General features: G+C 42.5%; 1 protein-coding gene across 9 annotated transcripts in view; it reads right to left on the bottom strand.

Moving 5' to 3' along the window:
* Positions 1-14,058: 14,058 nt before the first annotated feature.
* Positions 14,059-24,787, bottom strand: part of FGF13 (fibroblast growth factor 13) — a 308,880-nt gene continuing 298,151 nt past the window's right edge. For all 9 annotated transcript variants that reach the window (XM_065077513.1, XM_065077511.1, XM_065077516.1 and 6 more), the window contains 2 exons: positions 19,754-19,952; positions 14,059-18,564 (listed from right to left, as the gene is read on the bottom strand). In XM_065077513.1, coding sequence (XP_064933585.1) covers positions 18,428-18,564; positions 19,754-19,952 — 336 coding nt within the window. In that variant the 3' untranslated portion in view covers positions 14,059-18,427. The remainder of the gene's footprint in view (positions 18,565-19,753; positions 19,953-24,787) is intronic.

Here is a 24,787-nt window from a genome sequence, read left to right as displayed (position 1 = left end):
GGAATAACCATGTCTACATGAGCAGACACAAATCCCACTCCAGCCACCAAGCACACATCCCTTCAGTGTGTGCCCTCTGCCCAATGCCTAACCAAGAATCTGGGGGTTCCTGGTGGATGCCTGACCTTGTGATCCTGGTTTGTGCAGGAAGGAGTGATCCTGTGCCATACTGACAGTTTTGACAACAGATGAGGGACATGCTGAGTTTCTAGTCTGATTATGTTTTTATTTAAGTCAGTCAGGAATCTCTGACATTCTCAGTTACAGCTTGTTTGCGTAGTCTCTTTGCAATGGAAATGCAGTTTGCAGGCAGTGCACCTAAGGTCTGCTCTGGGACAAGCTAAATTCTCACTGTCAAAGGTACGAAAGTATCTGGCATTTGCAGTGCTAATAGAGAAGGATCTTAAAAAAACACCTGAACTTTCTTCAGACCTTTTAAGCAATGACTCCATCACCAGTCCTTCCCACAGTTCTTCACTGACATTCTAATTGCAAACCAATACCAGCTTAGGCTGTCTATAAATAAACTTCACATTTTCATTTAATTAGTTGGACCCTCTGCCTCATTGTCATGAAAATTATATAGATGAAAATATTTACTTAAAGGAGTTTCTTAAGTACAATCTCTCAGATATTTAAATGTGCTAAACAGGTGAGGCATATTTATAACCCATATAAAAATGTTTTAAAGTAATTGGAGAGTAATTTTGGGATGGGGGAAGCTGAATGCTCACGGTTATTTCCTGAGCTCTGAAGCTCAGAGCCCTGCCTCACCAGAGATGTAGCCTGTTCACATTCCAGCCTTAAAGCACAGAATCTCACTCATTCTTTTCCATACTTTTCTCGACAAAGCTTTTTGTCAAACTTTCTTTTCACATAAAGCAAGTGAATGACTGTTGCATGCAATTTTTGCATTCAGCCTCCAACCAGAGCACATACACCCTGGGATAGCAGTCAGGCAGCAAACTCTCCTAATTGTGTGTTTTGAAATGGGACTGCGGGCAGTGAGGTCTCTGCCAGATCTTTTGTCTGTACATCTCCAGGAAGGCTGAGGAATAACCGTGCTGCTGGGAGCTGGAAATGCTGGGCTGCAGCAGAGCCCACCGGCCAGCTCGGCAGATTTCTCTATATCTAGTAACTTTTCCTCCAAACCCCTTTCCTATAGCTTTGCTTTTCACAGGGAAGGATTAGCATTTGCAATCAGCAGCTCAGATGTGTATCTGGTCAGTCTGTTGTAATTTCTTTCTCTATGATGAGATTCTGACGTGTAAATAATAATGTAGATTAACGTGTCTGAAAATACTGCACTGGATGCTGGGCATTGCATGGCCTTGCCATTCTTGCCATTACACTGTAATACTCTTCTAATGAGTAGCAGTTTCCTCAACAGAACGTTGTGTCCCTCAAGCATCTGAAAAGGAATGAGAAGTGTGATGGTGATGGTTTTTATGCTGAAATATATATTTTTTTTAAGATTTTGAGGTTTTTTGAGCATGTGTTAGGGAGCAGTGATCTGCAATCATTTGAGGGAATACTGCAAAAACAGTTTTAGGAATATTCTTCTTTCCACTCCCTGTGAAAGGATATTTGAGACATTCAGACAATGCCAGTAAAACACACTTCTCAGGGATGTTAGGTGGAGGAGAACATATGGATGGGGACATGGAGGAGACACCTGCATGAATGGATGTGTCTGAGAAGTGCTTGCTTGGTCATCTCGAAATCCTTGGTTGGCTGAGGCTGTGCAGCTGATGGGCTGGACACAGCAAACAGCTGGACACACGTAGCAGCTCTCGACTCAGCAAACACCAGGATCCACATATGAAGGATTTACAAGGATAGTTTTTGGCTGCACTATATTAATATAAACTGAGAAGTGACTTGTTACGTTGATGAACAGTGGGGTTTCAGGATGTAATTCACTAGGCAAAAAAAAGGAGCTCTAGTTGAGAAACAAACTGTTCACTGAATGTTTTGCCCAGCTGAAAGGTATTGTTGGCAAGACTGAAAAACATCAGGTAATTTTTATTTCCACTTTATGATGATCTATTTATTATCCCAATAATTGTATTTGACGGTCAAAGATCGATATAAACTGTGCAAGTCATTAATGACAAAGACCATCTATCTTTATTTAATGTATGTCCAGTCCAGCTTCCCAAAATCTGACTGTTGGTGACTCTGTTTTGGCAAGATGCTGTTAGTGAAGCACAGAGCCTTCCTTGCTGTTAGCCAAGAGGAGATGCTTGCCAGAGGACAGTGGTGCTACAGACACTGTGCCACGTGCTTTGAGCCAGGGCCACGGAAAACCATCTCTGCCATTCCTCAAAACTAACAGCCCTGCATGGATGAAAGCCCTAGCACTTTGTGGGAAGTATGAACCTTCAGGTAATGCTAACCCCGAGTGTTCAGAAATCATGGAACCAGCTAAAAATGATGCATTTACTTTTTCTTGTAAGGAGCTGTTCTACTTTGTCTTCTAGTTTCTGAGGTTCTGAAAGTGGCTCACTTACTATAATTAAAGCTTTTAGTTTTATTTTATTTTTTTTTTTCCTGAAGAACTTTATTAATAATAAACTTCCTCATGTAAAAGAAAGAGAAAGCAGAAATTTTCCTGGGGCATACCCCTGTGTCAGGATCTATTGGGTAAATTGCCAAATCATCCTGAGATTTGCATTAAAAAGCACAGGGTTAGCTATCCCAAGACATAATACTGTAACTCAGTTTCTTATGTACTGCTCAATTAATCAGCAACCATAATTAAGCTTTCAGAGTGGGGTTTTACATGAAGACCTCAGAGGAAAGCTTTGCAGCATCCTCCCGCAGCGTGGATGGGTCCTGCAGCACCTCCCAGGGCAGGCTCACTGCTGGAGGAGGATTGGGCTCACCCAGTATTTCTAATTTAATGTGCTCGATATTCTTGCCTCCCTTGGTGTGCTTGGAGATGGCTGGATGCTCATTTCTCTGGGTACTGAGGCTGTGCCTTATTTTTTGGTCTTTTCACTCCTGTTCCACCTTGCACAGAGCTGCTGAAGCCCAGCCCGAAGGAGAGCATCATCTACAATATGTGCAGAGAAAACCTATTTCTGCTCATTCCCACCAACCCTGCATCATTTTCCTCCCACTTGTTTTTCCTCAGAGCTGGCGGGGTGAGGGAGGAGGGAGGCAGGAGCCATCCCCGCATTTTCAGAATGCTGGTGTGATTCCTGCCATCCGACTAGTGCGGATGTGATGGGAATGAGAATCTCAGAGCTCTGTCCTCACACAGCGCTTTGTAAATGAATCGCTTTGATCTCAGGCGGATTTCCCTGTGCTATTTTTAGATGCGGTGAGGATAACCGAGGGATGTCGATTCTAATGCAGACAGAAAGGAGTTTCAGATGCAGGTTTTCTCCTGGGGCAGGAGAGAAGAGCAGGAGGAGGAAAACAAGGCAATCTCCACTAGCATTTCTGAGTCTTCTGGAACAGACAGAGATAGGTCACTAAGCTCTTGAGGCTCGAGAGGGATGTTCCTCAAATATAAAATTCACTAGCTGTCTGATAATTGTCTTTATTCTTCTCCTTGGTGCTTTTTGTATAGCTCAGTGCTCTGATACAGCCCAGCATCAGGACCTGTGATTAAATTCAGCTTTGTAGTGTTGTGGATGTGTTTATAGGAGGTTGCTAATAGTTACCGTTTGATTGAAAAATAATTACAATGTCTCTCATTATCCCTGCTTAAAGGACATATGCAGAGGTCTCAGATTGCTCGGTTTTGTTCATACCAATTTCTGCTTTGCATTTCACATTCAAAAATAAGAAAAAAAGCAAAGCAACAAACAGATAAGCAAATCAAGCCTTTGTTCTGTAGTGGCAGGGGTGTGTGTATTTGTGTGTGTGTATAGATTTGCACACAGGCTTCTGAGAAGAGCGAAAGCAAGAACCTGTTTACAGGGAAAACGCTCTTCCGAAGGGTTTTTTTTTCCTTCTTGTTCTCCCATCTCCCGTTGCTGGGGAAACCGCCATCCCCAGCGCTTGGAGCTGACTCACTCAGCCCCGTCCTCTGCCACACGCATCGTGCCTTGAGCTACAGCACGGGAACAAAGGAAATACAGACTTCAGCAGTTCAACATGAAATACATAAAATCTCCTTTCCCAGTGTCTCCAGGACAGGGCTGGTGACAGCCAGCTGTAAGCGGTCCCCTGAGGCTGTAGAAAAGGCATGAGAAATGCATTTATTTGGTGCCCTGGGGAAGAAGGAGGCAATGATACCTGGAGCAATGTGGGTCCCGAGCCTTGCAGCAACCAGCAGACCTGCAGAGGGTGAATCCTCAGGGAATCCCATAGCTACAAAGGTGCTGAAGCTGATGGAGAAAATTCCTATTGATTTCTGTTGGGCTTACTCCCCAGCTTTCCATAAATATTCATAGGAATACGAATGCATCCCCTTCACCCGCCCCCTCGTCTCCTGTGTTTGCATCTTTTGGACTGGAGCTCTGGGGCTTGTAATGGGCATTTGTTTCTTCTTAATGTTGATGCCCATGGTGCCTGTAGTTTGAGGATGGCTTTTCATGGCCAGTTGCAGTGGTGCAATGAACTTGCTGATCTGCTATCCTAAATCAAAATGCAAATATACTTAGGTTTATAAATCCCAAACCACGAGGTTAGCCAGGTAAGCTTAAAAGTCATAAACTTAAAAATAAGAAAATTAGGATCTACGTGGCTTTTGCGATGCATTTACTACTGTTTTATTCAGCTCTTCTCCTCTGTGCTGAGAGCTAGAATTTTAGCTGCTTCTTTCATGCTTCTAGTTTTCATGTTTTGTTTTTATCTACTGCTGTAGATTTGGGGAGGGGGAGATGCAGGAAATGTGAAGAGACTGCAGGAGAGCAGTGAACACAGCAGGACCAGCAGCAGCCAGAAATCAAGCTTAGCAGGTTGTTGTTAGGCTGGTGTGTTTGGCTCTTGGCCTTGGCAAGCTTTGGGAAACTAAGAAATACCTGGAAATTTCCCCTGCCCAGGTTTCTGGGCACCTTGTGATGAACAGATGTTTCTAACATCTGCAGCTGAGAGCATAGCCCTGATGTTACAGTTGTTGAGGTCTGAGACAGACACTACCAGCTCCAGACTTCCAGTTTTTTAAACACACCATTTTCCTCCCTGTTTCCCCCTTATCCCCTCTTTTCTCTTTCCAATGCTAGGGCACAACCCACTTCTTCTGGTTAAGCTAACCTAGTAGCTGAAGCAAAAAAGTTCTAATTTGGAAAAAGACCTCCAAACTTGGTGTTTATTTAGTTCACAGAGCACAAATGTGCGTGGCCAGATGGATCGCTCAAACATCCTCTTCCCCCCTGTTCTTGCACCACATCTGAGAAATCTTTCCAGATTTCTTCAAAAACCTCTGTGTTACCCAGAATGTGCCTTCCTCGGCATCACCAGGGCAGTCCTGTTTCTCTCCAGGCAGTTCTTCATCAGCTGTATTTAGTTCTGATGCCCTTTCACAGTGAAACATTCCCGTTTTTGTTCTCCTCTCATGCTTCAAGCTCACTTTTTCTGCAGGAGTCCCTCTGGGTTTGATGCTATCAGTAACTTTGCTTTTCTTTGTCTCCAGCCCAGAGAAAGCCGTTCCTGTAAACCTGTGCTCCCCTGAGAGTGACAAAACGAGGCTGTGGGCTGAGCACTTTGAACTTTGTTCACCCCAGACGAGTGTTGTTCAGGTCCCCAGGGTCAGACCCCTTTGTAGACAGATAAATATACCCTTAGTCCTTTGCACACAGAGGAAGGAATAGAATGGAAGAAATTTGTACCAGTACAGAATTCAGAGTTGTGCTTGTACAGATCCTTCAAAGGCTTCACTGCTGGCTGTTCCAGTACCCTATGCCTAACTGGTGTTCCCTTGTGCCCCCTCCAGAACCTGTGCTTGACAGTGATGGTCCTGCAAGGATATTGCGTTTTGCAGGTATGATGCTGAGGGAGACACTCACTGGGAAGGACAAAAATCCACCCATGCAAGCAGAGCAAAAAATTTTGCTCTGCAAGTTTAAATTTGGCACCTGCAAGATTAAACTTTAATTTTGCACCTGCAAATTTAAAGCTTGTGTCTCTTCCCTGGCTCTTGCCAAGTCCTGTTCAGGTAGCTGATGGGGGGAACGTGGGGCAGGCACGTCCTCCTTGCAGCTTCTGGCAGCTCCGGCCACCCCCACTTGCATAACTCCATTCCCTGATGCCTTCCTTTCAACTCCCCATGTCTCAGCCCTGCTGTGCTTTGGAAGGCAGGTGTGGTGGGTTTTTTTTTGACATGATTGTTGTTGTTGTTGGTTTGGTTTGGGTTTTTTTCTCCTTATTTCTTGGCAATGTGCATTAACTGCTGTTCTGGGGACAGAGCCCCTGCTTCAATGAGAGCCTTTTGCTGCAGCTCAGCATCATCTGCAACACACTGCAAAGTGACCAGGTGCAACTGGAGAGATCTGGAGAAGTCGAAGCAGGAGGAGCGTGGTTTTAGCTCAGATAATGAAGCAGCATTTCAAGCCTAGTCATAAGTTAGCACTGGGTTTTAACAACAGAAATTTGGATTTAGAGGCTGGACTGTCTGCTGAATCCTAAAACCTGTTTTCTGGTGAATTCTTCGTTCTGCAAGTAGGTCACGCCTGCTTTCTCCCTTTGGGTATGGTGGAGACTTGACAGGTCTAAATAACAACTCTTATCTCTTTGCTCTTTGATGTTAGATGTCACTAAGTTGTTCCCTGCCATCCACTTTTCATTTCTTCTCCTCAATTCCTGTAAAGCTCTGCTGAACACACACATTAATGAAGGATAAGGCATTTCTAGGTTCCACGAATTTTTGTAGCCCATGGTCACTCAGCCATCTCCAGCATGATCCATCACATTAGCCTGGCATGGGAGACAGACTGGGAGAACCATGATGTCCTGTGAAGTTGCAGGGCATCCAAAACTTGTCTTTATGCTCTACTTCTAGTGTGTGATGCTCGAAGTCAACAGCCTTATGCTCATAAAAGAAACCACACTCCATAAGACATGCTCAGGTGTTTAGCAGGAGCATCTCTGCAAAGTGTGGAGGCCACCTCCAGCTCACTTGGTGCTGCTTGGCACAGAGACTGTGTTAATGCCATCGGAGCTTCCAATTCCACCATACAATGAGAGTACAATGTGTTTTACCTATATGCATTCATCTGAGTCTCTGTTATAGAGGTTTCTGCTTCCATAGGGAGGCTTTTGAAGACCGTGTCCTAATTATGCAGTGATTCCAGTGACATTTTAAATTATGGGTGAGTTTTACATAATTCTTTTGATATGTCTTGCTGTGACATGTAAAATTTTATCATTGCCAGATGCAGTGAATTATATATTTGTTTTGTATTTGTCAGGATAATTTGAACCATTGCACATTTAACAAATGCACTTCCAAAGGACCCAGTCCCGCACACAGCTGTGATAGTACAGATAAGCTTCATAAACTTTATTAAATTTCTATCAAATTATATAAGCTAACAGACAAGTTATGTGACAGTGTTCAGACTGCAAAGTCAGGTGTGCAAGGAACAGGAAAAGTCTTATCCTGAAATGCAGCCCATTTCCTGGGCTTCCAGAGATGGTGCATTATATGATCAAATGCTCTTTTTTCCATAGGGGCTCTGCCTCAGTTGCTGAGCAGGTTGCCTGATGCAAATCAGTGGGCAGCAATTCAAAAATCTGTTTTCTTCCCATCATTCTGTGTGTGTGCTCCCAGCCCTTGTTTACTGCATACTGCTCAGCCTTGCTGTAGAGATGGAATACTGTTTCCGCCTGGGTTTTTTCCATGACACTCCTTACTCCAGTCGCATTTAGTTGTTTTCACATGCAAACTATTAATTAATTTGACTCTGTGAAGCCCATTAAAGCAGGGTAGAAACATTATCACTTTATATATACGGAACAGAGACACAGAAAGATTCGGTCAACAATGACAGTTAATTTGGGAGATTCAACTTGAGATGCTCAAGAGCTGGTGTCTCCGTGCACATATGATTTATTTTCTTGCTTTACTGCCACTGTGTCTTTAGGCAGCAGCAGGGCAGGATTGCAGTGGGCAGCTGCTGCCTGGCCAGAGATGCTGCCCAAAGCATCTCCCAGGGCACCAGACACGAAACAGTGGCCAGACAGAGGGGAAGGGAGGAAGATGGCAGGGTACGTGCAATGTCTTCTTGGGCAGGATTTGCACAGGCTTATGACAAGGTGAATTTAAAAACAAGGGCTGAAGGAAAACAGTGATGTGACTTTGTGGGTGCTTTCTTGCCATCCTTTTGCTCTGTATCTGTTCAGGCACCAGTTCACAGACTGCAGCCTGTTACTGGTCAGCACATCCATCACTAAAAGAGTCCAGCACGCTGCTTAAAAGTGGAGAAAATCACCCCTCTCCTTTTCTCCCTTGGAATGCATGTACCAGTAATGCAGCTGAGGACTTGAATCACCCAGGAAAGCACAGGCAGCCACAGGAACCCAGCTGCAGTGTCCATATTAAACTCACTAGCCTCCTTGACTTTCTTTTGACTGTAATTTGCCAGCTCCTAGCTCATAAATGAGAGATGTGAGAATGACTGCGGAAACTTTCACTTGTCCACATTCCAAGAGTATTTATATAATTTAATTCAGAAATTGCATTGATTTATTTGGACAAAGTAACTCCTTGGGATCTAGGTAACAGATAAGGGTGTGCATGGTGCTGTACAAACACATCATAAATGAATGTAACTTGCAAATCAATTGCCAGGTACTAGTGATTCATAATCTTATAGTAAAATAATGTGATGTCTGTCTGTTATGGATTTTTTTTTTTTTAAATCTGACCTAGGGGGTTTCAGAGCCATTCATTTCAGGAAGGCTGCCCTTTAAGCCAGATCTTACACTTTTTAAAAGGTTGTGGGGTTTAAATATCATGGTTACTTACAAATCATTGCTCCCTGAGTGGTTTGACAGCTGCCTTCATCAGAATTAAAAAAAAAAAAATCAAGATCCTGTTCAAATAAGTGCTTAGACATTGGGGCTGAAGGCTGCGTTCTTGCAGGGAATTTCACGCTACCGTCCTCTTTGGCTGCTGTTCCTGAATACATAAATTACTGTAAAGGTTACCCTAAAAGCCTGCATACTTTAGCACATGTGAGGATGAGTGCAGACATTTTCTTTCATCAAGTCACTGACTGGTTCATTTTCTGACATTAGTGAGAGAGATGGGAACAACATAATGTGGTGGTTTATTACACTACATTTCGTGCTGGTTTTATGCAGACAAAAGTCAAATCTCTGACCAGAGTTAGAAGTAATTCCAGGTACACTCAGCCCAATAAAACCCTTTCTCAACAGTTGAGCCAGACCAGACTGTGGCCATCAGGTCTACCTTGGTGCTCCCAAGCTGTGCACAATCGAGCTGACTTCAGTCTCATATATCCCCATGATACCTTATTATATAGCAAGGAGAAAATGCTTGTTCTATATTTGTTCTTCAGATCTTCCAAAAAAGGACAAACTTCCTTATCTCTTTATCTTCTTCATCTTCTCTTAGCACATGCAGTACAGCAAAGCAGGGCCACGTGGTCCAGATGCCTCTCTGTCATCTGCAGTTTGAGCGTTCCACGTGGCAGTTCAAATTTTTTAAACAGGAAAAATAGCTCTTGAAGTGATTTATATGCAGTTGTTTTCCATGCCTACAGTATAATGCTTTTGCTCTTTTCTTGTGCTCTCTTTTTTATGCACTTTCAGGCATGCATCACTCTATTTTATAGCACAGCATTTACTTTTAAGAAGGACAGGTGATACTTGAGCTATTTGGATTAGGGTGTTTTTGTTCAAAGAGTATTTATGGGACAGGGGAATGTACATATTTGCTGCTAAACTTTTAGTTGATTCTACTGCTAAATTCACCATGATACCATGAAGTCTACTTGGACGCAGATGAGGTATTTGGCAGAACACCATTATCCATTGCGTATGTGAACTAGCACAAACCATCTGATATCAAATTTGGCTTAGAAATCAATTATTTCCTTCTGGCTATAGAGCAATAACGTGGTTTTAGCACAAGGTTCAGATGATAAATTAAACTGGTTAGAGACACTGCTACTCAGCCACTCAACCTGGGCCTGTTTGTTCCAGGGTCCAATACACTCGGGCTTGATGAGCTCATTCATTTTTGTTGACCTTTCTGTAATTACAGTGATTTTTCCTCTTGGAACCATTTTCCAGGAGGGCGAGGAGGTGACTTACCCAGCGCTCTGGGCAATCAGAGCAGAGATTGGCTTAGGTGGTTCAGAACCAGATGGCTGGAAGTTTTATTGGCATTTAATGAAGACTTTTGATACTAAGACAAATGCCTGGATCTGTAGGCAGCCTAACTTTCAATAACTTCTTCTCCACTTTTGAGTCATCATTAATACCCTCCCACTCAGCGGTTATTCCTAAGCCTACTCTCTCTTCCCAACACCTTTTAGCACATTTACTTTTAATTTCCTTTAACTCTGCTGGTGATCAACCTTTTCCCCCTCTCTTGTTTCCTCTTGCCCAGCAAGCTCCATCCAGCTTCGTAATCTTTGTCAGCTGTTGAAACCCTTCTGCATTTTCATAGTAGTTTTCAAATACTTGAGATGTTTTAGCAGCTGTCTGTTAAGTTTTAGCAGCTTCTTCCCCTCTCTGTAGGGACTGGAGCCTGCTTTCCTCTTTCATGATATTGCTGAGAAATTCTTCACCATTGCACATCACCCTGACTGAACAAGCCTTTCTTATTGCAAACTTCTATCAAGAAGACTTCTAGCAAAGTGTCGGTCCCTTCCTACTCACTGTAAAAGGTAGCTCAGCCAGTACCAAGGGGAATAGGGGCTTGGTAAGTGCTTGCATGAATGAGGCTAGCAAAGTTTTCATCTGCTGAGTATTTTCCAGTTTACCGCCTTGGCAAAGTGGATTGCTGTCTGCTCTAAGCCTGCTTTACACCATGAGGTGTTCCTTGAACTTGCTGGTGCTGACCCCATTCCAACCAGTTCAGGCTGTTTGCCAGCAGACAAACATGAGCTGCTATATACAGATAGATCTATCTATTGTATCTATCTATCAATCGATCAATCTATAATATATATATTTATGTCTTTGTGTGTGTATCCTTCATAGCTTTTTGTGTGTACACATGCACTACATTTCAGTGTGCTCATGTGAAGACTTTTTCCTCTTTGGAAGAAATGAAACTCTGAGTGGGTTGGTGTCTGTCTGATGTGGAGCATGATGGAAGCATTCTGCCTTTGTTGAAAATGAAAAAGATTTAGAGCTGTCACAGTAACGTGCCACAGAACGATGTGCTGGGGGCTGGCTCTGCTGTGGGTGAGCTGCTGCCAAAGCTCTCCTGGAGCCAGATGTGTAACTGGGCAGATACGGTCCCCTGCTCTGTAATGTGCAGGTTATGAGGGGGCTGAACTGAGAAGGAGAAGGACCCTCAGCAAGTGACCTCCGCTGATGAGATGTTGGCTTTGCATGACAGCAGAGATGCCATAGACCTGGCATGGGAGTCTGAAACATGCCTGGGCTCCACATCATGCATCCAAGGCAGCTGCTTTTGCCAGGTAAGGCAAAGCAGAAATGCTAAAGCTTTTTTTTTTTTTTGAATGTTGAGTAAATTTGCAGAAAAGGATACAGCAGGACCAAGCCTTAGTGACCAAGAAGGTGAGACTGGTGATGTGTTCATAGGCCGAGCCTTAGTGATCACCCAAGCAGAGGAGAGCAACAGCTGGTAAGTGCAGCATTGCTATTCCTGACCAGTTTATGATTTCTTTCACTTTCTCTTTGTTTTGCTCAGTCTACCCTGATTGACTGACCATAAGATCAGCTGTTTGAAACTCCCTTGAAAACCTCATTGTATCATCTTATGCGAAACCTTTGTGTTATTTACTGCAAAGTAACATTTCAACCACCATCTCTGTAGCAGGTGGATTCCCAAATGTTGCCACTACTTCCAAAGACAATAATTGTTCTTTTAAATGAAGAAAGTTAAAAACTCACTCATTTAAACAACAACAAAAGTTCTGCTTTTGTTTAATAATGAAAGAAGTTTAATTTTTAAAGATCATTCTATATTATTAACTCGCTTAATTATCAGAAGGGATGGTTGGATGAGCAGACAATTAAAATAAGGAGAAGCTCAGAAGAAAAAGTTCACCAGTGCATTGAACAGACAACAGAGGAAAGTAAAAATATTTCAAGTACCATTTGAAGGAAACCATTTGGGAAGGAAATAGGTTTAATTAAGTTTTGAACCGGTTAATTTCGTTATCTAAAAATATTTCACAGATTAACCACTGGTCCTTCAGCAATTGAGTGAATTGCTGATCTAGATAAAGGTACTTCACATCATCATTGGACTTCAGACTTACCATAGTCCCTGGTGTATTTCACAACTGAGGTTAGGATCAGGCCTTGAGATACCCGCAACAGAGGGTTATTATTTTGCTGTACTGGTTGTGTGTCCTGGTATGAGCTGAGTTCTGCTAAACTCAGTGAGTGGCAGTGGTTTGGTTCAATAGGGCTTTTGTTTGTGCCTTGGTTTTCTTTAAGGTGTGGGTGACAAACCATGACAAATTACTTTTCAGAGCTTTGCAGTCTATTAACTAATGAATTAATTGTAACAGGCACTAGCCATTGTTCTCTCAGTGCTGATGCTGCCACGGCTGTTCAGCCACAGCAAGCAGCGTTTTGCTGCCAGTGCCTGAGCAGTTCTTTTCTCTGCAAAGCCTCTCAGTTCACCCCAGGCTCCTCTGGGAGCATCCTCTGAGCTGAGAGGTCTCTATGCAGGACCAAAGGGAGCTGTGAGTCTGCTGTGTCCCCCAAAATATACCATCAACAGCTTAGATGAGCCCCACTCAACATCTTGTCTCTGTGCACCACAAAAGCCAGGACAGGGACAACTCTTCCTCCATACATGTGTGATGGCCCTTGGTGGAAGGCAGACCCGTGAACCTGTCTTCAGCAAGGGGACAAGCTCAGAAAAGGAGTGTGACACTGTGTGGTGCTGAGAAACCCATCCTGCCCCTCCAGTTGTTGAATTTAGGTGAGACATGCCGAACACATGTGGGGAAAAACATTAGGCCTAGAGGTGCTTGAAAGTAATTTTACAAACATGGTATTTAAGAATTTTAACTTACAAATTGTTAATAATGATCTTTGAAGGGAACTCTATAAACTGTCTTCCAGATCCTGATGAGATGGAATAATTTATTACTTCAATTTCTCTGATTAGTGTAAAACGTGTTTCAAATTTAGGTTTTCCTTTAATATTTAAACTTCACCGTGAGAGGAGCTGCAGAAGGGCAGGGTGATGGAGTGTCCTCCAAACTGACATGGCGTGTTCCCAAAGGAGGGTATGCTCTGCTACTGGGGCATATCAGCAATAAAAGCCTTCATGCACCAGAAAACCCAGCTTGTTTCAGGACCTTGCTCTCCAAAATGCATGAACCTTGGTGCCAGCCCGTCAGGAAAGGGCACTGCCCTACATCTCTGCTCCCTCATGCCAGGGGAGAAGGTTTCTTAAAAATTTACCCTGTGAATTGGGAATTTTAAGTTGTCAAGAACAACTAACCTCAAAAGAGCTGAAAAAGCCCAAAGCTGGTGTTATTCGGAGTTAATCACATGGTAGGGCTTTTTCCTAAGAAGTGTATTTATTTTAAATAGACTCACTACTAGTCTTTCATGTAATTTTTGCAGAACCGAAGTCAGACAAAACCATGGTGGTTTTCATCTTGGTCTTAAACTGTATAGGAAACTGAGCTTCAATATTTAGAGCAGCCATTCTCTGAGCTGGATGTATCACACCTGCTCTGTCCTCCATGGACCATGTTGAGACTACAGCAAACTGAAGGATCCACCTGTGATGGTCTTGGCTTGACCATTCAAGTTGCCCCCACTCTGGTTCAGGAAGACACAGGAAAAAAGAGAAAGTTGATACAGGAGGGTCTACATCCCAAGGAAAGCTAAGCAGTGGTGTAGTGCACTGGTGGTGGAGAGCCCTTAAGTATCTGCAGTGTTAAAAATCAAAGCACAGACAAGAGGGAGTCTGTTTTAGACAGAATTGTTTATTAGAAGACAGGAGATTGTTACATACAGATTCTGTCCTGCAAAAGTGTCCTGGTCACAGATATGTCAGGGAGACATTTAAACCTGTTAGACCTGGCTCTGGTCTCCAGACAGAGATACTCAAGACACAGCAAAGCTCTGCCAGACCTGGCTCTCATGCTGGTGTTCAGCTGAGGAGAGGCCTGGCATACCACAGCATCCCTGAGCTCATTACACCGTCCCACTGGCCCATGGGCTGGAAACCAGCGGGTGGGGACACGAGACGGTGCTGCAGAAGGGGCACCGTTCTTGCCTGGGGTAACATGGAGATATTTGCCCCAAGTAGGGAAATGTCTTCCATCGTGCCAGCAATGAACACGGCTGAGCAAGTGGCTACAGAGATACAACCATGCTATGAGGTAGCATGAAGTAAATTAAAAGAAAAAAGAAAAATAAAGATCTCTGTGATACAGAGAAGAGCTCTTCCCACCCTCCCTCATGTCAAAACCAGGCCAAGCAGGCAATGCTTGAGCCCCCTGCAGAGACCTTCGAGAAAGCAACTCTGACAGGTGGATCACAAAAAGGCAGCAATTTTGCCTCATAATAGTTGTGCTCCTCGCAATTTCATAGGTGACCTGTTTTCTTTTGGGTTGGCAGGTAGTATTTGTCAGTCTTTCATAACGTCTCTGCACAGCCCCTGTGGTGGCTCAGAGCTTTGTGAAGTGGAGCCCAGGTGAATCACAAAGTGGCTGTGCCAGTTTTGCGCCTCCTGAGCCAACTCCAGACCTGTGACATTGCCGCACTGCGTGTGGACAGCATCGGTGGAGAGGCAGGGACAAGAGAAATGGCAGGTGAAAGGCATCAGCCATCACATTGGCAATAAAAGAAGGGCCTGGGACCAAGCCTGCTGCAGATGGTTAGTGGCTCAGAAGCAGCAAAGAGCTTGGTTTTGTACCAGCCCCTGGGCTTTGCCCTTACTCGAGGTGTGCATCTTACTGCACTCCGTCACTGTACATGGGGCAAAGCAAAGTGAGTTGACCAGTGGTTATAAGTTTTCTCTTGATCAATAACCAACATCTAGCAGAATTCTTATGTCTTCTGCTGAAGCCCCATTCTTGTCTACCTAAGGGACTTTTCTGACTGGGTCAGAGTATCACCTTCAATTCATTGTCTCTGAACTCTATTTAACTCTTTTCTCCTTATTAAATCCCAGTCTATGGCTCCACATGTTAAACCCAGGGAATAATGCCCCCCAACTCCCCAACTTTAATCATAGTGTAGATGAGCTTTTGACTGCTATCAGGAGTCTATCAAGAATATTCCCTGTTCAGTCCAAGATACTCTGAAGGAAAAAAATACTGTTGGAACAGGTTTGTCAGAAATTTAACACGATTATCAGAAGTGGCTATTTATGGCTCATCTATCACTACGTCTCTCTTCTCATCTCAATCCAAGAGTGACTTTTGTTAGCTTGGTATATTAGAAACCTTTGAAACTAGGGACTTGGCAGTGAACACACAGCTGATGCCAATGTCAATATGAAAGATGGGTCAGACTACAAACCTCAGAATGGGCAATTTTGGAGATGAGCACTTTTTTTCCCACTACAGATGACCTTCAAGTTTGGAGGTACTGGGGATGGCGAATAACAGTAAGACTGCAGCTATAAAGCAAAGCAGCAGACTTCCAGTTATCTTTAGGACAATTAACACTCTGCATTGAACTACCTTTGCTACAAACATGCATATTTTTAACCAGGTTTTATGTTCCTAAGGCACTCGGATTCCTTTTTTGGAACATACACCTCAATAGGTCCGATATTCGGGGTTGGGAGGTTTAAGGTAAATGTTCCATGGGGGCATAGCATATTAAGTTGAAGGGAACAGATGCTCCAGACTCATTGAGTTATCAAAAAGCCTCTGGAGGAATCAGAGCCGCATCTTAAATCTGTAAGGATTTCTATGGCACTGGTAGTTCTCCCACTTTCTTCAACCTTTGGGCCTAAGGACCCCCTGGCCCTCTGAAGGCCATCAAGATGGTGGGTTTTGGGAGGGCAACACTCTGCTCCAATATGGGAGCTCAGCAAGCCAGAGCTCTTTGCTTACTATTTACCACAAACCAACCAGCTGTTTAGGGGCTTGATCTGAAACATAATCTCCTTCCCTCCTCTCTCAGCTCCAACCTTTTAAAAAAAGTAATTATCCCAGCCTAGTCTGAGGGCTAATTCCAGCTTGGTGAGGTGGAAGGGACACAGAGCAGACAGCAGAATATCTGATATTATTAATTTCAGGCTAACAGTTATAGGTAACTTTTTGCCTCTATTTCCATTATTTCCTCCCAGAACAGGTTTTTCAGCCACCTGTGGTGATAACGTGTTCCTCCTAGGACTTCTCAAAACACCTTGATGAATGAAGCTCACCTGTCAGAGCTGCCTGGATGTTAAAGATGAGAAAAATTCTCACTGAAGTTTTTGGAGAGAAAAGGCAGGAGAGAGGGACATTTTTCCCTCCAGAGCATGTGCACAGAGGCAGGAGGCATGGGAGCCTTTTTACCTTGAGACCAGATAAAGCTGATCCTTAAAATGTACCTGCAGTGATGCACAGCAACTCCGAGCATCCTCACGGCGCCACCCTGGCATGAGCAGTGCTTGGCTTACCGCACCTCTTTGGGTCACCCCTGTACTGAGGGCTCTGGGGAGGTTGTGCTGCGAGGTGGCACTTTGTGCTGCACCGAGAAAGTCTACTGGGGAGGTCAGACATGGAGGAACCAGAGAAGCTCAAAGCGGAGGAGCATGATTCACTGGCACTCCAGCAGCGCACAGCAGAGGGGTCGTTACCAAGACTTTGTGGCACTTAATCGTCACTATGTTTTGAGTATCTCGGCTGGGAATTGTAAGACCAGTTCTAACAAGATCCAAAAGAAGGAACCTGTTCTCATTTGTATAGTGTATGGCGCTACAAGGGAATAACATAGAAAGATTTTGAACATTAATTACAGTATCTTTTATAACTTTATAATTTAACTGCCAACCCTTTCCCTTGAAATTAATCATGGATGTACATCATATAATCAAACAAGCTTTTTTAAAAAGTACATCTTAATATAAATAGTTTATTCAGTGCATGGTTGTGTATACAACAAATAATAAACAACTCTTTTGTACGAGGCAGAAAGCTGCCTGTACAGAACTATGTCAGTTTTGGAGCACAGAATCCAACAATGATTAATGCACAAAATCTTACACATCATGCAACTCTATGCCAATATTCCAACTTTCTCCCATGCAACAGACATCATGATGACCTAAATGGAAACCTAACTACATTTTTGTTTTTAAACAATTGTTTCCAATAGCATGTATAAGTATATGTTGTTTAGGGGTAACCTGTCCTAACGCTTCCTTCTACACAATATTCACGTGCCCGTTACAGTGAAAGAAGGACTTTTACAAATAAGACGTTTCTTATAAAAAAATTAAGTCACCTTAATTCCACAGTTTCTGTCTTTAGAAAAGAAGCCACAACAATAGTTTAACATGACACACAAAATGGAATTAAGAGAAATCTACACTGGAGGATAATTTTATCCCTTTCTGTTAACTTCCACTTGGGATAACAAAACAACTCAATTCCTACAGACTGGGGTTAGCACAAGAACTTTACCAGAAACTACAAATCTATAAAAATTTATATTTCATTGTGTTTAAAACCACAAGAACACTGTTTGCTTGAGCCTGAGACAATAACTCTCAGTTCCAACCCTGAATTTTTTATTATTTTTTTAAAGACATAACTTTAAAGACCCATTGGAGTTCAGAAATCAAAAAGTTGCACTATTCCAAATTAAAGGATACATTTTTTATCAAGCCTTAGATATAAAACAGTAAGCCAAGGAAACAACGGAGTTTACATATTTGTTTTTTGTTTGCCCCTATAAAACATACAAGCATTAAAATTTCCTTTGAAGAGCAAAAGTGGTCTTTTTCTGAGTTGGAAAGCAAATGCTTATCAGCAGTAAATGCAGTGAAATGTTTTCTGTTTCGTATTCCACAAAGCATAGGGGAGAGAGAGAAAGAGAGAGAGATAAAGAGAGAGAGAGAAAGAGCTGGACATTTCTTCTCCGAGATTTATTCCGCAGTTATGTTTGCTGGCTATCCAAGTGCCTTGTGATATGCACAAGCATATTCTACATTATTGGGGTATATCCTTTGACAACCAGTAGATCTAATGGCTGATAAACGAGTGACCTATGCAAGTTCAGTGGCTTGTCCTGGGCAATTGAACGTTTGGATGAAAGACTGCTAGTAAGAATTCAACTGCATCCAGAGGTAAGGTTCTGTTTAGAGAGCACTTGGCTTGCCTGAACCTGGCTACGTTGACTCATTTTGGCTCATGGATTTACCCCCATTTAGCACTCCTGAAACACTTCTGCTCTTTGTTGGGGTCCCACTTCCAGATCTGGAGAACTCTGTGAGATCATGGAGAGAAGGCTCTTTGTACATGGCCACTGCAAAGCAAAAGAGAGGCAACACATCAGGATGTCTTACAGGCTACTCAGTCTGTTCCTGCAAAGCCCAGCTGCGAAGCATTGGGATTTTTCATTCAGCAATATGCAATGTGAGGAGTAAATGAAAGAAACATAGCAAGGAGACCTCTTCCATTCCTAAGAACCTCTGAGCTACTCCTCAGGGGAATGACATTTTAGAGAAGGGAAAAAAACCAGTCATCCACCCACCTGCACTTAGAAAACTCTGCAAGATAGACCTAAGCTGATAAAAATCCACATTTCCTTATTAATAGTGAAGTAGCACTGTCAACAGCTGTGATTTGATCCGTTACTTGTGTATGTAGCCTAAGCACATGGGTGTGAAAATTAATTTTTAGTCTTCTGTTTCCTTTGTTTTCACACACATTAGAAGTGAGAATCAACCTTGACATAAGTTGCCTGAAACCCAGTCCTAAAGGTAGACTGCCAGACTAATCCAGTTTCCACTGAGGGCTATGCACCTTTGAGGTAACCTCTCTGATTTTAAAATGGCACTGTCTTGAAAGGCTACTTAACAGCATAACCCAGAGAGGTAGCTGGTTCTTCTGGAGAAAAAGAGCACCTCAGACATCGACTGAGATATCTCTCTGCGTTGACCAAAGAGGAGCAAAGTCTGACTACACTCCTGCTTCAGAGACTTCGGTTAACTGGGATGACTGCACGTCTTGGCTTTTAATACACAGCGTGTACACATGCCGCATGCGTTATTACCTTCAATGCCACATGCTGATACCACATTAATTGCGGTTTAATAAGCACTGCACATTAGAGCTTTATCCCAGGCAAAACCAGACAAACAGACATCCTGTGATATGAAGTACAGATTGACAAGCTATATAGCAAGGCGCTAATGGCCTATGAGCAGATGTTTGGTCCATTCCAGGTAGAGCTTTCTCTACCTATAATGAAGACCCCATGGACTTTGGGCACAAATAACCTAATACGCGTGCTTGGTTAGATTAGAGAAATGTAGCAGTGACGTAGAGAAACTTAAAAAAAGCAGCTCTGGTTATATTAACACTGTGTTACAGAACATCATGCTTCAGTTATATAAGTAACTGAACCCTTCAAATATGTATGCACAGCAATCAAACATCTCTGACACAAGACAATGTCAGTTCAGATAGATGGAACAAATCCAAGCAATTACCTTTTAATGGTTTTGGAAGAAAGTGTGCTGCAGGTTTATTTTTCTTCACGTGGTTTCCTTTCATTATTTCTCCTTCTTTGTTAAGACCCAAATACCAACCCCGGCCAGACTGTTGCTGTCTGTAGATCATTGAAGAATATGTCACATAGTAGTTTTCAAATACTGATTCTTTGAACTTGCATTCAGGTGTAAAATGTTCCTGTAAGAAAGTAACAGATCAATATCTGCAGTGCTGAATCTCACATCAGTTAATGAAAAAGCATCCAATATTCATTGCTTTCCTGATGGTTAAAAGACTCTCACCCTCCATTATCCAATTATGAAACACAGGTCCTAAAAGTATTAACAAAAGAGTAACACGATTTGAAACCTATGAAATGATGCTGTGAGCAGCTCAAAGTAGCATAATAAAATATTTTTTGAACAACGAGTAAAAAGTCGAAGTGAAGAATTATTGATTGATGCAACTAATGGACACGGGGCAGCCGCAGCCTTGATGTCAACCTCAAGGGACCGGCTGCAGTCCAGCCCCCAGGTGAGAGGCGAGGCCACGTAATGCCTTTTTGCAGTAACTGCTGGCTTTAACTGCTTATGAGGAAAGTGCAATAAAAATTCAAAGCCAGGATGCCATGAGTAAATGGTCATCTCTTACTGCGTGATATTAAGTCAGCTTGTAGCAGCTGCCTTTTTGGTCTGACCTACGCTCTTTCTCTGCCCAGTGCATATTCCACCAAAAGCCCAGCTGTCAGAGACCCACTGCAGACATCAGCCTCTGCTCTATCACAGCTGAAATCTGATAGGATTGAGCTTTATGCTTCATGTTGACTTGTACTATTTCTTTTGGCAAGATGATGCTGAGCTAATACTTAAAATAAAGGGCAATAAACTAGGAGGGAACCTTTTTCTTCCTGCCAGTGGTGTGGCTGACTTTCCCTGTGCAATGGTCGTGGCTGAATCATCACCTTTTGGCAATATTGCCCAGATTCAAAAAAAGATCCAGACATGAAACACCAGTCCTGACAACATCACTCAGCTGCTTCCTAAGGCCTCTGAGTGCTTCAGGATTTTTAACATCACACGTTCTGACAACACCTTCCCTATGGATCGCTAAAAGTCCATAAAATACGAAAGAAGAAGGGCTTGGTCTGGTGATGCAAATGTTAATATCAATCATGGTCCTTTTGTTGCACTGCACAGCAGCCTGCTGTTTGCTTGTCCTTCCTTGTGAAGGCAGCCAGCTTCAGTGGAGCTGCCCTTGTGCTTAAAGTATCCTACAGCAGGGTGAAAGGAGAAAAAACTGTGCTTGCATAGTGACTGCAATTTGGATTAAAACAAACAAACAAACAAACAAAGGAAATTGCATGTCTCAGGAGCTTAAGATATTCTTATCTAGTTCTTCAAATATTCTTATGCAAGAAAAAGACACTATTAAAAAAAACCCAACAAACACAGTGCATTTCTGAACATCTTTTGCCACTTCGTCTTCTCTTAGGAGAAAGAAAAATCCTCCCATCCTCTGATTGGTATTTCCTTCAACAAAGAATGTGAAGTAAGCAATTTTCTTCTTTTTTTCTTCAAGATAATTGTCTGTTATTTAGTTAATTGATGTTTGGATTCAATTGCTGTCAAGTGGGGACAGTTGCTGCAGTTTTGTATGATTTCTAAATAAAAGCCTTCCATCACTGTACCCTGCCCAGCGCTAGCCGTGTTAACAAAGGCTATTGCAAGTGTATCACCCAATTAGCAGCAAAATGGAAAACTACAGTGATCCCACTGGAAAATTATGGTTTATATACAGTAATTTGAAGCTGTTTGGGGTACAAAAGGCCTGCTTGTACACAGAGGCAGAGGGTCAGATTGCAAACAGAACCACAACATTTACTCTGTCTCTCTTAAGAAGCAACTTAACCTCAGTATGAGCAGCAGAAGCCAACAGCCTGCAGCGTCCCTTGAAACAGAGGGAGAAAAACAATGGGGAGACAGAAGGACACTAAAAAACTCCTTTACCCTTGATTTTTCCTTGGCTGTAAGGCTTGTGATAACAAGCCATGGTGTAAGTGTTGTGCTGCTGCGAGTAAGTTTGCAGTTGAGCGTGTGTGCAACCAGACACAAGCCCCATGGTGCACACCAGGCATCCCCTGTGAGCATCCCAGACAGCAATCGCCTCCCTGGAGCATCGCACCATTCGGCAAAAACTACCATGGCAATGATTTCTCATGACAGCAGGGTATGGAAACAGACACTTCTGTATAACGTGCTCAGTCGCCACATCAAATTCCCTTCCGACACCAAAGCAGACCAGCTCATTCACCTGACTGGCTTGGCAGAGAATCGGACTCCTTTGTCTTGGCTGACATCTGCTTAATTCCTCGGCTGCATCTGCAGCTTCAGAAAGGTGCTGCACAGTGGGAAAGGCATCCTCTTTGCCAAATAAAAGTTGATCCCCCGTGAGCTGTTTGCAGAAGCTGAAGTGCTCTGCTTGCTCCTGAATACTAAGCAGCTGCTTACTTTGTGCAAGTGTTTGTTCCACCCATCACTTGCCTTTAGTTTAATCAAACGTGTGTCTTTCCTACTCATTAAAGAGTCAGGGAGGAGAACTGCAGAGGGAAGTTCTGAATTAAGAATGCTGGCAAATGTGCCCCTGATTTGGGGGGTATTGCAATTCAAATGTACTATTCTGAGCTGGGCAAGTCCATGTCTGAAACCAGTTGGGTACAGACAGGGCTACTGTCAGCACATCAGTCCAAAGTACAGTGCAGAGCAGCAAGTGCAAAATGGCCATCATGTTATATTTGCTGGAAAATTATTTAATAATGTTCTGAGGAAGTGCAAGTTACAGCTGAGAGAGAGCTGAGTGCCTCAATTAAAACTGATCTTTTCCAGCTCCTATTGAAAATTTATAAATATAAATGTGTTGAATTCTAAGGCCAGTTTTTTCCTTGTCTCTCAGCTGTCCTCTTTTGTCCATCTTTGCAATGAAAATAATTCAAATGAGTTCTGAGAAGTCCAATGTTATGAATATATTGTTATGCAAAACATGAAAAACAGGTATTTGTGTAAAATAGTGTTTCAGTCTCACCTTACCTCAGAAGTCAGGGAAGATGGCACCTACATGAATAAATTGCACTCACCCAAGCCCCTCACACAAGAATTGCACTCACACAAGCCCCTCTAACAATGAATGAAGGAATGAATGAATGAATAAATAAATAAATGCTGGATTCACTGTAGTCATGACTCAGCCATGCTTAAGTAAGCAAGAAGATGAACTGTCAGGAGCTTCTTCTTGGTTTTAAGCTGATCTGCTGAACTGTTTCTTCATGAATAGATCTGCAGCTGCATTAAATATGTGCAAAATAATTTAAAAATAGTAATTTTGTGTATGATAACATGATAGAAAGGCCTTGTAGCACACTCTTAGAGTGGCTGCATTTCCAGGCAACTGACTAGATTACATCTAAAACAATCCAGTCTCTTTCAAACAAATACTGCATTATGGGTATGCCACAGCTAAAAGCTAAAATACCGTGAGTGTAAGTGAAGCTGTGTTTCAAGCCAAAGACTATCCAAATTATCAGCCATCACACCTACCCACACTGCAGGAATGTATATTAATTCTTCTGGCCCCCAAAATATCATGACACAATAATTCAGACTTCCCATACACAGAAAATGGGAAATCTGCTTTATAGAAAGGTATTTAGTGTCTTCAGTTATCTGTCATGTTATAAAAGCTTTTCGTCAAGATGGCTGTAGGCACAGTGCACACATGAGGGCAAAGATGTTGGCTTTCTGCTATTTACTGCATACTGTATTTGCATTGTGGATGCCATCAACAGAGGACATCACCAAATACTTTGGGGAGTATTAAGTCATTAGGTCAACACTGAGTTTGTTAAATGTCTGTATATCACTAGAGGCTGAATGTCCTGTGGCTACCCTACAGCAGCTGACCACAACAACCAGAAATTTTACTTAGATGGATTTAGTGCTAGGAGCATGAATAAACAAGAAGAAAATAAACAAATAAACAGCCTTTGAAAAGTATTTGGGAAAAGTGTTTGGTACTTGGGAAACCTGGAAAGCTTTCTTACATATTGACAATATAATTATGTTCCATGTGATCAACGACTATATCTTCTTATGGAATTTACTCTTTAATTTCTCTACTTAGAGAAAATTTGATTTTTCTTTTCATTCCTTATCCTTATTTCTTTCAGGACTACAACGTAGCCATAGTTTCCATTCTATAATCATGAATTTTTGAAGGAGTCTCTTTAAGGCTCCCGAGTAGTGATTTTCTGCACCATTGAGCCTGCTTTTTTTTATTAACAGAGATTGATTTTCTCCATCTTGGCATGTGAAGTTCCATGGTGTATCCTCTGGATCATCACCCTGTAATGTGCAGTCATATCAACAGCACAAGATGCAAATACTTCAGCTTAAACATTATTAGATATAACAGCTTTTAGATCACCAGTGTGAGAAGACTTGGAAGAAACTGGTATTTTGTGAAGCCACCAGAAGCCATTTTCTTTAGCAATGGAAACTTCCAATTATCTTGAAGCAATTTATTCTGGATCAGATATGTTACAGTTCCACAGACAGGCTCCCGTCCTGTAACATTGTCCATTTTGCTTAAATTTACCAATTTTGTGGAATCCTAGTGATTTCAGAGGGAGCAACTCACAATATATGAATATGTAATAGGTCTTGTGAGACTGTAATTAGGAAGACTGTTTGATCATGTAATCACAACCATATACAACAGTTACCAGTCACAGCAAAAGACATGTTCGTCAAGAAGCTGTGTGGACTTTTGAAGACAGGTGCAGTGAAGAGCTTCATTTTTGGCTATGTCTATTCCAGGTGAGTTCTCACAAAGTAGGTAGCCCAAAGCCCTCAGGAGGTGCTGTAAAGCTCATCTAATTGCTGCTTGAACAACAACAACAAAAAATCATGCTGCTAAACAGGAATTCGCGGAAGGCTATAATTCCCCTTGAGTTCACTAAAATCTGAAGGCATAAACACCAG

The sequence above is a fragment of the Columba livia genome, chromosome 12 (assembly GCF_036013475.1).
Source record: "Columba livia isolate bColLiv1 breed racing homer chromosome 12, bColLiv1.pat.W.v2, whole genome shotgun sequence".
Lineage (NCBI taxonomy): Eukaryota > Metazoa > Chordata > Aves > Columbiformes > Columbidae > Columba > Columba livia.
Note: the sequence above shows the minus strand (reverse complement) of the source record. Positions and strands in the feature narration are given on the sequence as shown.